The sequence below is a fragment of the Rhinatrema bivittatum genome, chromosome 3, assembly GCF_901001135.1.
Source record: "Rhinatrema bivittatum chromosome 3, aRhiBiv1.1, whole genome shotgun sequence".
In the NCBI taxonomy this organism is placed as follows: domain Eukaryota; kingdom Metazoa; phylum Chordata; class Amphibia; order Gymnophiona; family Rhinatrematidae; genus Rhinatrema; species Rhinatrema bivittatum.
This window is the reverse complement of record NC_042617.1, coordinates 447,688,957-447,704,049: the sequence shown is the minus strand read 5'-3', so window position 1 is coordinate 447,704,049 and position 15,093 is coordinate 447,688,957. Positions and strand designations below refer to the sequence as shown.

The window sequence follows — 15,093 nt, the reverse complement described above, 5'->3', positions numbered from 1 at the left end:
CCACCCAAGCGCAGGTGGATTCAGGGTATGGTAAGACTCTCATTCATGAGGATCTGCTCCAGAAAAAGTGCATCAATTACCAGGAAAGAAAGATATTTACCTACGTACATGGGGGACAAACAGGAATACCCAACCAGTCAGGTTCTGCTGACAACCACGGCAGGTCAAGCCATCATGGAAGCAGGAGTCCTTCCTGAGCTCCCATACCTGATTATTCTGGGATGCGATTGCCTCCAGTTTATGACCTGGGGGCCCAATGGAAGCAATGTAGCCAACCCAAGGGTGGGTTACTGATGAGGAAGAGAAGGGAATAAGCCTAGGCATGGCTAAAAGCCCAGCCTGACAATACCAACCTGAGGGGGAGGGTATGTGAGAGAGCATATAAGGAACTTCCTCAGAATACATTAAAGAACTGGGTACAGCTATCTGTACTGGGATTCTGGGATAGGGTGGAGCCCCGCAAGCAGGGATAAGAGACTAGGGCCAGAGGGATGAGGTAGGCCTAGGGACAGAGACAGAAGCCTCAAGAATTCGAACTGTAAGTTATGATTGTTTTGTTAAAGAGATCAAATCAGCTGTTTTGTTTATTATTGCTTAACAATAAAGATACTTATAAAGATTATTTCCAGAGTCCAGCCTGGAATCTGTTCTCTGGCTAGTCCTGACCACTTGGCATCACAGAGATGTTAATCTTCAAGCCAGCAAAAACACCAAACTCTTCTATTAAACCCAAAAGCTTGTGCAGAGAAACAGGATCCTTAGGAACAAAAGCATACAATCCGCAAATAAACAAACTATGCTCTCGATCACCCAGAAGAAAATCTCTGAGGTCCTCCTAATTTTAATGACTAAGGGCTCCACTGTCAAAATATAAAGTAGAGGTGAAAGAGGGCATCCCTGGTAAGTACCACAATTCAGCGAGAAGGTCGTAGATATTTCCCATTTATCAAAACACTGACTGTTGCAGAGTATGTAAAAGCAATACCTAGTTAATAAAGGTATCAGGGATCCTATATTTTTGTAACAGCCAGAACATATAAGGCCATTGAACATTCTCAAAGGCTTTTTCTGCTTCTAAACTGATGATCAAACCTTCTGGATTACATGCGTCACCATACCCGATAGCTTCCAGAAGCTTATATTTGTTAGTCACCCCATGCCGGTTCTTAACTAAGCCTGTTTGGTCGTCAGCAATCATTAAGGCGTGATAATGTTAAAAACATTTGGCCAAAATTGAAGCTATGATTTTCAAGTGTATATTAATCAATGATATTGGCCAACATGAGCCTGGAGCTGTTAAACCTTTACCAGGTTTTGGAAAGACAACCTGGTAAAGATTTTGGAAAGACAACCTGGTAAAGGTTTTGGAAAGACAAGAATCAGGGCATGATTCTTATCATTTGAGAATCCTTCATAAGCAAGGAAGCTATTGTACATTTGAAGTAAGTTTGTAAAATTCTTCGCCAAAGCCATCCAATCCTGGAGACTTGGCTAAAGTTAAAGAATTAATAACAGAAATAACTTCCGACTCCGTGATGGGCTTATTCAAAATTTGCTTATGCAAGTCAGATTCTTTGGGGGAAGATAAAGAACTTTAAAGAATTTCTTCTGATCGATCTCTCCACCAGGATGCCACACAATCACTTGTCGCTAATAGTCCAACATGATCTCAGTAATACCTGTGGAAGAAGTGTGTATAATACCCAAGGTATCAGTTAAAGATGTTATATAATGTTTGGGCTTTATGTTTTTAACCTTTCGGGCTAGTAGTTTACCTGCCTTATTTCCCAGCTGAAACAGAAGACTCACATATTACATTATATGTTGAACCTCTCTTTGATATAAGTAATTCAAGGACTTCCTAATTGAGTCAAATTGTTGCTGGACATGTGATTGGAGAGATTTGACTTGTTGTTTCTTCAAAGATCTTAACTGACCATGAAGCCTCACAATTTCTTTATCACTGGCCTTATTCTTAATAGCAGTATAAGCTATAATATGACCTTGAAACACCACTTTTCCTTCATTCCAAAAGACGTTCCCTGAAATATCTTTGGTTTTGTTAAATTCCACATGGTCATTCCACTTACATTTCAGAAAGGCATGAAAATCATTATCATGATATAAGGCCGGATGTAACCGCCAATGAAAAGTCTATGAATGGGAAGAACACAGGGAAAGCTCAAGCAGAATCGGGGCATGATCTCATAGTAAAAGTGTCTATGGATGCTGCACAGATTGTGGAGAACAGAGATGTAGAAACCAAGAAATAGTCAATTCTGAAATATGAGTTCTGCACCTGTGAATAGAAGATTAAATCTAGCTCTGTGGGTTGGAGTACCCGCCGCATATCCAACAACTGGAGTTCTTACTGAAGAAAAAAAAAACTCCTCATCAGGTTTATGTGGGCATTTGGATCAAATAGGTTTAGCATCCAATTCAGGACAAATCAGCAGATTAAAATCATCCCCTTAATCAATGTATGTTGTAAAAATTGTCCTAATTCAGCAACCAAATTAGCAAAATAAGATTGGGTAAATATATTTGGGGTGTACACATTACAAAATACCAGCTTAAGTTGTGCAAAAGAACAACTTAAAATGACATATCAGCCCTCTTTATCAAAATTTTTTTTTTTTACAACACAAAAGGACACTGTGAATTAGAATAACCACACCATGCTGCCTATTAGAATATAAGGCGTAATGACATTTGACCCTCTCAGTGCTGCCTGAGCTTCCCATGTTCACTATCAGTGAAATGGGTTTCTTAGAGAAAAGCATTATGGGCTTTATTCATTTTAAGATGTATCAATATCTTCTTTCTTTTAATGGGAGAATGAACACCATCAACATTAAGGGATATTATCTTGAGATCAACCATAATTTGTCCAATGAAAAAAAAACAAGTAAGCATACTGTATATTATTTGGAACAACTGAGATGCTGCCCAGCCTCAACATCCTAATTCTAATGATGGCAAGAAGATACATAAACCCAATTCCACGAACCACTAGAAGAGTCCTATTAGCGAGAAATACAAACCTTGCACATTCACTCAAAGAAGTATTCACACCCATATCCAAACATGCACAGCATCAATAGCTGAAGAAAACCACAAATCATCCACATATCTACACCCATACCAATAGCATTCTCACAACATACAAGATTCCAACACCAAAGAGAAAGAAGAACAAAAGTCTTCTCTGTTCCAGAGGACCATTATCTTCATTCTGTTGTCTTGTTTCTTCATTCCATGAAGATATGCCCGCCAAGCATTCATGTCCATCTTATTGGCCACTCATCATTCAAATACCATAAAAAATATGTAAAATAACAACATGTGAAGAAATATAACAATTAAAAGGACAAGGCAAATACAAAGATATAGGCTGCAAACTATATAGTCATAAGCATGGATGGTAATGCAATGCAAAAAGCAAAAAAGCCCAATGTATACCACTGCCAGTTATAATGAATGTTTATATAGACTTGCCAGAAAATATAACCTTGAAAATCCAGAAGAAAAAAAGAAAAGAGAGAAATTCAGGCCTTATCATGAAGCATTGCATTCATTCATGCATGCAGGGGTGCCATAAAGCAATCCATGAGCACTGCCAAAGACAAGACTGTTCACACCTATATAAACAGTGATGAAGAAGTGTTCCATCAGATATGGGTAATGTAAGGAAAAAGAAGAAAAAGGCCAAAGATTCCCAAATTGGTACATATGACAATCATCAGATCACGAGTCATATAAGTATCAAAAAAATCATAGTCATCAAGAGTGGAAAAAAATACTTAGATATTTTATTGTTTGAGGATGAATTAACTTGAGAATTTTCCATGTTAATAGACACTCATCAACAGAATATTCCAGCCCAAGATCCCAGCAAAAATCATGTGAAAATGATAGAAAGAGTCTGCTTGCTTTCTCATCATCTGTACAGAGGCCTTATCAGTCCCTAACAAAAATCACTGTATCACATCATAAGAGGTTTAAAATTGGCCACCGACAACTGGGCCTCAGTGTAAAAAAAACAAAACAAACAAAAAAAAATAATCAACAGCATCACTGAGAAGTCAGAAATCAGATATTAGTCAAGAGTCAAAAAAAAATAAGCAAGAGAAAAGGGAAAGAGGAAAAAAAACAAAACAGTGCAAGACAATTACCAGTCCGTAAAGTCTCACTGATCTGATGGAGCACTGAGTTGATCAATTTAGTTATTTGTTCTATCATCATTGCTATGGTAGTCGTTCCAGTATGAAAAACCCTGAGCTTCACTGGATACTGCAGAGAGAACTTTATTCCCTTACCGATACAGCTTGATGCAAATGGGAGAGAAGGCTCTTCTATTTTCTGAGACCTTAGAATAATAGTCATTGAATATCAAAAGCCACAAACCCTCATATTGTAAAGAAGATGATCCATGTTTCATTTTGTATACTATAAGCAATCTCATTTTATCTGCAAAAGTTTAAGATTCTCGCTACCACTGATCTCGGCTTATCGCTGTTTTGCAATGGTTCACCAACTCTATGTGCTCTTTCAACTACAATGGGTTCTGTTTCTAGGGAAAGGCCCAAAATCTCAGGTAACCAAACCTGGAGCAAGTGAAATAGGTCCGGGTCTTTTACCGATTCAGGCACAGATTGTTTCATCTGCTCCTATTTGCTTGATCTTCCAAGCACTCCAATAATATTACATTTTCTTTATTGCCACTATCTCTGTTTCCAAATGGCCCGTCGCCATTTCTTGTGTAAGCACACGATTCTCAAGTCCATCAATGTGATTAGAATGTGCTTCCATGCCATCTTTTAGTTCATCAATGGATGCTTGTAATTTATTTAGTTTATCTTCAAGGCTGCTGTGCCATTTTTTGAGATTTCTTTAATGAGTACAGCTTTCAGGTCTTGTATTGCGGTTTCAAACTCTGACACCATCTTCATCTCCGCAGTCTTGCCTTTGTCTCTCATCCCTCTCGGCATCTTAGTTGTCATACTGAGCATCCAGTAAAAAAAATGTAAACCATTACGTACTTCAGCTCATTGACAGGAAAAAAAGAAAAAGAAAAGCTGCAGTAAATTAACAGCAAAAGGGCCAAAACAGATTGGAATATGAGATAGGCCCAGCTGGAGCTCTTCTGCTGTACGACTTCTCAGCTTCGTGACATCACCGGAAGTCCATGAACCAGGTATTGTAAGAGTTGTGGAGGTTCAAATGAAAAAGGATTTAAATCATGCTGCTGGCACCAGATGGAAAATCTCCATTTGAAAGCATCGCTGCGCACTCAACATCCAAGCTGTAAGGTTGAGAGCTGGGAGATTGGGATGAAAGTGTGTCCCATCGTCTTGAACTAGAAATGCAGGCTTAGCCTAGCGGTATGGGAGGACTGCTGGAAAGCTTGACAAGATATGGATACCAAATTTGTGTGAGCCATGCCGGTGCTATGAGGATTATGCGGGCTTGGTCTTGAAGGACTTTCTGCACAGACAATGAGGGGTATTGGCGGAAAAGTGTACATGAGGCTTTGGCCCCAGTCGAGTAGAAAAGCATCCTGTGCTAGTCTGTGGTCACTTGGTAGAACTGAGTAGAATTTAATTAATTTTGTGTTGTGCTATGATTCAAAGATGTCCACTGTCAGTAGACCCCCAAAAATTGAACAGTTTGCTTGTTACTGTTTAATAAATAGACCCCTCATGAGGTCGAAATACTATATTCTGCTGAGGCAATCCATTAAAATGTTGGAGACGCCTGGTAGATAAGTGGCCTGAAGGATCACTCAATGTCATTCTTAAAATTGCACTGATTGCCTGTATAATAACTTTTATGGGAGAGTTGGGGGGGTGGGTAATTTTTTGCAAACGTTTGTGGGGTGTAAGAGGCAGAAGAAGGGGCCAGGGTCAGAACAGTTGCAGTCTTTTTACATTTTTACTACTAAGGCCACCTGAAGGGTCGAACTGATGGGGGAATGGGGAACACTGTGCAGGCCATTTGGGCCCTTTAAAGATCTCACCCTGGGCTGTGGGGGCTGCCATTATGCGATATTCAGGACAGCTAAGCCATGGTATTTTCCCAGTGGTGCTTTACTGCTGGGAAAAATAACACAGGATTCACTAAACTGTGGTACAAATATCGCAGCTTAGTGAATTCCTCAATATTTTCCTCTCGAGGGAAAATACTGCGGCTTAGTAAATAGACCCCTCAGATTGTAAACCCTTCTGGAGTCAGGGAAATACCCATTGTACCTGATTTTGACTCGCCTTGAGCTACCAATGAGAAAATGAGCTAAATCTAAAATAAATAAAAATATTTCTAGTTTGTGGTTACTTATTCTGTACTTGAGAGTTGTGAGACCCAGGTGAGGTATTTTGATAGCGTGTAGTTTCTGTAGCAGTCCAGCATGTTCTGTTTTTTTCCAGTAGGCGATGTATTGAGGTTTTAAGGGTTGGTGGAATATTTGCAGTGTTGCCTTTTTAGATAGGATGCTTGCTGTTTGAATTCTTGGAAGTTAGTACTCTTTTGGCATGGCAGGCTTGCTACATAGGTTCTGCGTGACTTTTTACATGGTTTTGTGTTACTTCAAAGAGTCTGGTAATGGAGGGAGCATATGTCACTGACACTGACATGACAACATAATTTAAGGGGGTTTTTCTGTGGTGAGTAATAAGGGAAACTGCCCAGTCAGACATTTCAGAGATTACTATCAACCAATGAAGTGTGGAATTCTTTTAATTTGTACATTTAGGCATTTCTTAATGTTTTTTGCAGTCTAATCCCCCAAAATCATAGATGATACATTCAGACAGGGGATTTCTGAAGCATATCTCTATAATGTACATATATATGAAAAACTGTTAATAGTTCAAAGTTTGATATCCAATTATGTATTTTTACAGGATTGTTCTGGTAGGTGTGGTGGGGTGTGAATGACTGTTGAGTTTAATTATCTGAATCTTAGGAGGTGGGGCCTACAGGCCTGAAAGTTAATGGAGGGAGGGGTTATAAGGCTGAAGGTTCAACTAGTGTGCCTTAATACCCTTGAGCTGGCCCTAGATGTGGCACCAGTGGCAGCAACAAGAGACAAAATCAAAGTGGGTGACAGTGAGGCAGCACACGCTCATAAAACCTGCAGTGGCCCTGCCCCTCGCATGGGTTTCCTAGGTAACAGGAAAAGGGAAGGGAGAAGAGGTCTGGGCTGTGACGGGGTTTGCAAGGCTCTGACAGGAAGCAGAAGCAGGCTCCTCTTTTGGCACACTCAAAATGTGGTGCCCTAGGCAGTTGCCTATGCTTAAATGCAGGTCAGGCCCCTGTGCTGATTTTGTTTCAGGTTACTGCACCTAACATTGCTGCCACTTCACAAAGATCTTCAACATCGTGACCCAAGTAGCATGGAAGAGAGGAGAGCGTGAGAGAGAAAGGGAAGAGGGGAGGAGGTTGGTACAGGGGAACATGCTAATAGTTGGCGGGGGGGGATCTGTTATGATCTGCTCCTAAGCAGGGGCTGGGGGAGAGAAACTGCTGCCAAGATGTGGGTTGGTGGGGGAGAGGGGCTGCTGCTGGACAGAGGGCTGGGGAAGAGGGGGCTTCTGTTGCTGAGCAGAGGATTGGGAGAGAGAGAGGGGAAATTCCTGAGCCTGGATTGAGGGGGAGAAAGGGGGGGGGGTTGCTGCTGAACAAGGAGTGAGGAGAGGGAGAAAAATTTGATGCAGGGCAAGGAGAGGACTGAGAGAGAAAAAGGAAGATGGAAGGAAAGGAGTAGAGGGGAAGGGTGGGGAAGAGAAGGAGGGAGATGCTGGTTAGGTGGGTGTAGAGGGAGTGGGGTGCCGTGCTGAAGCCACTGCCACCAGAGGCTCAGCCATGCCTTCGCTGCCAAAAGAAAGGACGCTGTGTTGGAGCGACCACTGGTAAGTGAAGGGGGAAGGTGTAATTCTGAATATCTGCCCTGGGTGCAGAAAAAGCGGGTCCCAGCACTGGCTATATGCAACCCTAACACCAACTACCTTTGGGATGACACTTTTCCCAATCAGAAACCAGTCAGGGCAATTTCCAAATGCATTTATGTGGCTGAAACAGTGCTTTCCACCCACAGAAACAGCCTGTTATAAAGCTGCCTGCCAGATAGGCAGACTAACTAATCATTTATAGCTGGTTTGTGTATGTTTACCTGCTGGGAGCAGAGGTGTTCCTGGGGACAGAGTTAGAGTGGGGTTTGCACTTACACACATACAATATTTTTGCATTTTCAAAATTATGAGGATAACTTTATAACATTTGGCATGCATTCACATGTATAGGGGAATGCATGCTCGTACACATGCATTTTATATTGTGCACGCACACTATATAAAGTATACTCAATGCATATAAAATGCACTTATCGCATATTTAAGCTCTAGAATTCATTGCCAGAGGATATGGTTTCGGCAGTTAGTGAGGTTTGGTTTAAAATAGGTTTGGATAATTTCTTACAGCAGAAGTCCATAAACTGCTATTAATGAATAAGGATTAGTAGTTTGGGATTCTATTCATTTAATGTTTGAGTACTTGCCAGGTACTTGTGACTTGGTTGACCACTGTTGGACAGAGGATGCTGGGCTTGATGGACCCTTGGTCTGATCCAGTATGGCATATCTTATGTTCCTTCACTTAAATTAACCCAACATGTACTTTCAAGATAGCCAGATCAGTAGCGGTTTTTGAGACTTATCCAGCTAAGTAGCAGCAAAGCCACCACTTACCCGGAGAAGTCAAAATGTAAGCAGATCGATGATGCAAATCTCCTGTATGCGAGTATTTGTGCTCCTAATTTTAAATATTTACACGTGGATATTTCACTCGTATTTTCCCTAGTACTTGTTGACATTTACACATGGAAATTTTGAAATATGCCCGTGTGCAGGAAATTGCCAATTTTTCCACTTAGTCCGCCGGTTTACCCGTCAAGACTCCCCTGGTTCTTCAGCCTGGACTCTACTCTGTTTACCTACCTCCCTCACCCAATCAGTATTTGCCAATGAGGACTTTTATTCTAACTTATGCCAGACAATCAGCAGAAGTAAATATACACCAGTAGCAGACTTACGCACATCACTTTGACGGGTTATAAAATAACAACTTATGGGCTGTATTTTAAAAGCATTGCTTGCAGTAAAAGGGCCTATGCGAGTAACCGGGTTGTGCATGAGCAACCCGTACTTTAAAAGCCGCAAATTATGTGTGTATAGAAGTGAGTAAAATATGTCAGGGGCATTCCAGGGCAAGGCCAAACTTTACGTGTGTAAATCCATATTTTAAATCCAGTGGCTGCAGCACACAAGATGTTTACTTCTGCTTTTGATGAGTAAATCTCTGTTTAGGTCCAAAACGACCGGGTGAGGGAGGAGTCGGGGTCAACTGGGTTGCGTACAAGCTGAAGAACCAGAGGGATCTGGATGGCCTTGAGACGGACTGGGCAAACTGGTGGACTACTTGGTAAAACTGGGAACATCCTTCACGTGAGCATGTTTTAAAATCCGCAAACCTGTGCGCGTTAAAGCTGACAAAGCCCTAACGAAGACACGTGACGTATGGTCGCTTAAAATTAGGAGTGCTCACGCACGCACACACACGCAGTAGGTGTATTTTAAAATCATACACGCGCATCTACGTGCACGGTTTCAAATTCTGGCATATGGGCGCTCGCGTGCCGATACACAAGTGAATGGGCGCCTGCGCATTTGTTCTACAGTTACTGCCCCTACGCACCAAGTGTTGGCCCCGCCCCAGAACGCCCTGACTTGTCCCCCTTTTTTTTTATAGGAGCAAACTTATTCACATACCAGTATTTGAGCATGTATGTCTGACATTTATAAAATTGCACTTACATTAATTAATATGTGGTTTTTGCATGCACATGTGCCGATTTTTTACACACGCAACACTTCGAAAATTCATCTTTATGTGCATACGTTTTCTCAAAAACTAAATTCCATGCACAGGGATGGTAACTTTAAAACAAGTGCACAGGCGCCCATTCACGCACACATGGGCGCGCCTGCACACATACACTGGAATTGTAAATTGTGCGCACAGTTGCAAGCGTTTGATTTAAAATGCGCCTACCGCACGTATTAAGCGGTTACTCGAATAAGCATACCTCGCGAATCTTCCTTGGGACTTTGTCGGCTTTAATGCACAAAGGTAAGCATATTTTAAAACATGCTTGCGTGAAAAACATTCCCAGTTTTACCCAATTAGTCCACCAGTTTACCCAGTCTGTCTCAAGGTCATCCTGCCCCGTCTGGTTCTTCAGCCTGCACTCCCTCCAGTTGACCCAGACCCTTCACACAGTCGTTTTAGGCCTAAACAGAGATTTTTGCAGGATTACACTTCAAGAGCAGAAGTAAACATGTGCAGCTAACAGCCCACTAAGGCCACCAGATTTAAAATGCAGATTTACGTGTGTAAATTTTGGCCCCAACCCAGAATGCCCCAATTCTGTCCCTTCTTTTTTTTGCTCATGCACGCACCTATGTACATGTAATTTGCGGCTTTTAAAATATATGTTGCTCACGCGCGGCCCAAATAGTCACATATATGGGCCTTTAAATGCGAGCAACACTTTTAAAATTTACCCATGATTAGCAGGTGTTAGTGGTATATGGGTAGTTTTGTTCGGATAATTTGCAAATTGAAGTTATGCACTTACTTTCCCTTTGAAAAGTGGTGTAACTTATGCACATATTTATTCCTTTATTTTATTTATTCATTCACAGACACTGAATAGTATGTAGACCATCATAAAATTACCCCCTCAGTTTCTAAACTATCTGTGTCAATCCTTAAGGCAACTTTAAGGACATAGGAGCTGATTTTATTTATTTTAAATGTGTAGACCACATTGCACAGCAATTTACACATAGATCAACTAAAATAAATACTATCACCAATACAACACCAAATGGAAATAAACATTCCGCTCAGCAGATAACTTCAGAGATCACAGTTTCATGCTATAGCTATTTCCAAATGACTGTGAGGAAGAATAATGCCTTCAATTTCTTGCGATAGTTGAGACTTTGTTCAGCTCTCAACATGTTTGGTAACAAATTTCAAAGTAACAGGCCAGCGATAGAAAAGTTTATATTAATCTATTAGATTTTTTAAAAATGGATTGAACCAAGACACTGGATTCACGATGCACTACTGAAACCTTTAACACTTTCTGTTCTCAGTTTTCATGAGGAGTCACCTATGGCAGAATACTGTGCACCAGTGTGGAGCAGCAGCAGCAGCAGCAGCCATACCAAGTGCTTAAATGTCGTCTTGAACAATGCATTGTATGTTGTAACTGGCACTCTGAAACCTGCACCATTGCTTCAGCTCTCCATGATGATGAATATAGAACCAACCCACTTCCATATTCATCTTGAGCACTGTACTGATTAATAGGGGTGTGCCGGCCTAATATAGTTTTGTGTCATTTCATTTTTGCTGGGGGATGTATGTCACCCAAATTTTGTTTCAATGAGGGCTCGTTTCAGAGGAAGTGGGGTGGTTCATATTTCTAATTTTGGCAAATAATACAGAAACATTAGAAAATAAAAAACAATTTATTTTTAAAAACCGAATGAAACAAATCATAACAGTATCATAGACATTGCCTGTGTCATATCAAATGAAAGCACATCCGTACTAATGAATACAAGAATATTCAAAGAAACTTAGACCTCCCAATGCATAAAGACCTGTCTAATCTACTTCAGGAGAGGCTGCACTCTCAGAAACCTTTTTATTCAACAGCCCAAGAGCTTACTGCTACATGCAAGAGACCGCTGAAAACAGAAATGGGTCAAGGATCCCCATAACAAAATGTTTAATTAATGATCCAGTCTTGACCTGCTGAGAAAGCACTGGTGCTGACTCAGCCAGATTCATATGACCCAGGACAGGGTGACCCACAGTCTTCATAAATGGAGCCCTGCTTTTATGTGGTCATACAGATCAAACCACTGACTACATAGTAAATGACTGCCCAATATACAAATTTCAAAAAGGAGCAAGGATATGCAATAACCGAAGTTATTTCTTGATTGACAACTTTCAACTGGGACATTTGAACTGCTTTTACTGTGCCATGCAGAAAATGAGGTGTCACCTTAACGCCTTCTTCAAAACACTTCTAATATTTCCAGGGACTATACATCTGCTAATCTAGTCTTCATTTGATACCTTCCAATGACTTATTACAGGAATTCCCACCTCATAGCATTCTCTACATATAAAAGCTTTTTTTCTTGCAGCAATAAAGACAAACTTGATAAAGGGTCCTGCATGGTGTATATAGCGTCTATTTCGTAAGCCCTTTAAAATATATCACAACTTAGTAAGACTCCAAAAAATGAGGGATGAGTCACAAAAATATAAAGGAGTAGTGAGAGAGAGGGAGATGAAGAAGGACTTAAGTAGAAGAAAAAGGGAAGCAGAACAGGGGAGACATGGAGAAGGATGTCTGACATGGTGTGATTCAGGAGGAGGGCTGGGAATGGGGTAAGAGATACACATGACATCCTGGGTCCCATCAGAAAGTAAGAATACGAGGTGTGGGAAGGAGTGATAGAAAAAGCAAGACATGGGATCTGCAGAGGTGGGAGGCGCCAGCAAAAGCTGCCAAAGAGGTGGGAAAGCACGGCGATCCTTTCCATGAATTTTTCACAGGTTTTCACTTGTTATCACTGTTAGAATGTGGAACATAGTACATTCAACACGCAGGAATCCTATATATAGTCAGGGGTTTTTACACACATCTGAACACTTTAGTTCAAGAGATAATATTTATACAGAAAGACAGCAACTATACCCACTATGTAAATAGACCTTTAACAGTACCTTTTGCTGTGCTCTGGATCAGGGTGGTCAACATCTGGTTTCACTGATGGTGCTCTTCTGTCTCGGGGAACCTAGAACAAACCAGGTCTTGAGTTAGTTGTGCAAACTAATTAAAATGTCAAATATTTCCTAATTGCGTAGACTGGGCATTCTGTATTTTCAATTAATCCTCTCCTTCCTGAAATAAACAGAAACACATTACAGGCTCCATATACAGACCTCTTATCTGGCAGAGGACATCAAGCCCTGATATAATAAGATGTGAGTAATAAAACATGTGCTGAACTTCAGGGTACATAACTTTTACTTTACTCATAGACTAAAAAAATAAACTTCCAATGTAGTAAGCTAATACATTGGGAGTTTAAAAAATATACTAACCTGAAAATGTATGCACAAAGAAATGCTTAGGGCACATAAACCATATTTTCTGGACAGGCAACATGTGTTATATGCACAAACTATACTCAAAGCACATTCTATGTGCATAAATTCTGCAGTGTGCACATAAATCCCTAGTAAAGGAGTCCCACACCACAAACTCCAGGTTCAGCCCCATTTGGCTAACACTAGCACCAGAAACTTTTTGCCACTTCTGACTAGGAATTAAATTTCCAGCATTAGGAAAACATGAGCTAAGCCTATGCACCTGTCTGCATTGGGGAATATAAGCTAATGCCTTGATTAACACGGGATTTGCATGGAGGAGCACTAAACGTGCACACAGTTTTCCTCAAGTTTGTATGCATGCCTTTTGCGCACTATGAGGCAGATTTTAAAAGCCCTACGCGCGTAAATCCAGGAGGATTTACGCGCGTAGGGGGGTTACGCATGCTGGGCCTATTTTCAAAAGGCCCGGCGACGCGCGTAAAGCCCCGGGACGCATGTAAGTCCCGGGGCTTTTCTGAAAGGGCAGGCGGGGGGGCGGGACGGGGTGGAGCGGATGGTCTGGGGGCAGGGCAGGAGGCGTGGCCGAGGACTCCGGCACAGCGGCCATTTGCTGCTGTGCCAGGGGATCGCGTGCCGGCACGCGTAACTTCTAAAACAAAGGTACGGGGGGGTTTTCTTTAGGGCTGGGGGCGGGACAGGGAGGGGAAGGTGGGGGGGGGAGGGAACGGGGAAAGCCAGCTGGTCTCCCCGAGGGCTTGGCATGCACAAGGTGCACTAGTGTGCACCCCCTTGTGCGCACCAACCCCTGATTTTATAACATGCATGCGACTGTGCGCATGTTATAAAATCGGGCATACATTTGTGTGTACCGGGTAGTGCGCACAAATGTAGGCCACGCGAGTATCTTTTAAAATCTGCCCCTAAACGTATTAAATCAGGAATAAAAGTTGTATACACAACAATGTGCACACAAAATGCTGCGTGCACATTATTACATTGGGGCCCAAGTTTGTGAAATAGCAGGAAAGGGAAAAGGGGGTCAAATCATAATCTGATCATCCAATTATTTTAATTCACTTCTTCAGGAATATGAGAACCAAACTTTTCCTCTCCCCCAATTCATGTTCGGATTGAGTGAGAGAAGAAAGACCTAGGTTTACATGAACACCTCCCCCCCCCCCCCAAAAAAAAAACCCAGGAAGTTAGAAAAGAATAGCAGAGTAATTTGTGTAAGTGTTTTTTTCTAACATCAGTTCTGGGCTAGATCCTTATATTTAATGGGAAAGTGTCATTTTTTTTCCAATTTGGGGCTCGATCCATAAGCTTTATGGGAGAACATCATTTTGGTTTCTAGCTTTTATACAAATATGCTTATCCTGAAAATTTGGTTGCTCTGAATTGAATGGTTCAGTAGATAACATGCATACAAAAAGAAAGACAAAGCAAATAAATATTTTTGCTAAAAAAAAAAAAAAAAATATGCTACAACCCACAAAATGCTGACCCCTTTTAGTATATTTGACCAAGAAATCATAAACCTAGTACTGGAACCTCAGCAACTGTATAATGTGTAAAATATATTCCAGGGTCACCTTGGAGGCTATTTTCAAAGGGATTTCCACAGGCAAATGAGTGTTTACTCTCAGAACCCCCTCCCCCCTTAAAAACTTATCTCCCAGTCTGTCGGGAAAAGGGCAGAGCCTGGGCAGGCCAGCTGCCATATGCACTGAGATACATGGTAGCTGTTGTCACATCACCTTAAAGATTGTCTTGTGCGATATCGTTGCAGGTATTTATGACTTTGTCATTTTGCCGAGAAGTATGTGCGTA

The 15,093-nt window shown here is 41.3% G+C and overlaps 1 protein-coding gene across 3 annotated transcripts in view; it reads right to left on the bottom strand.

The window, feature by feature from the left end:
- The window catches only part of GRHL1 (grainyhead like transcription factor 1), a 188,159-nt gene that overhangs the window by 162,753 nt on the left and 10,313 nt on the right, over positions 1–15,093 (bottom strand). For all 3 annotated transcript variants that reach the window (XM_029595854.1, XM_029595855.1, XM_029595857.1), the window contains exon 3: positions 12,874–12,944. In XM_029595854.1, the coding sequence (XP_029451714.1) occupies positions 12,874–12,944 (71 nt within the window). The remainder of the gene's footprint in view (positions 1–12,873; positions 12,945–15,093) is intronic.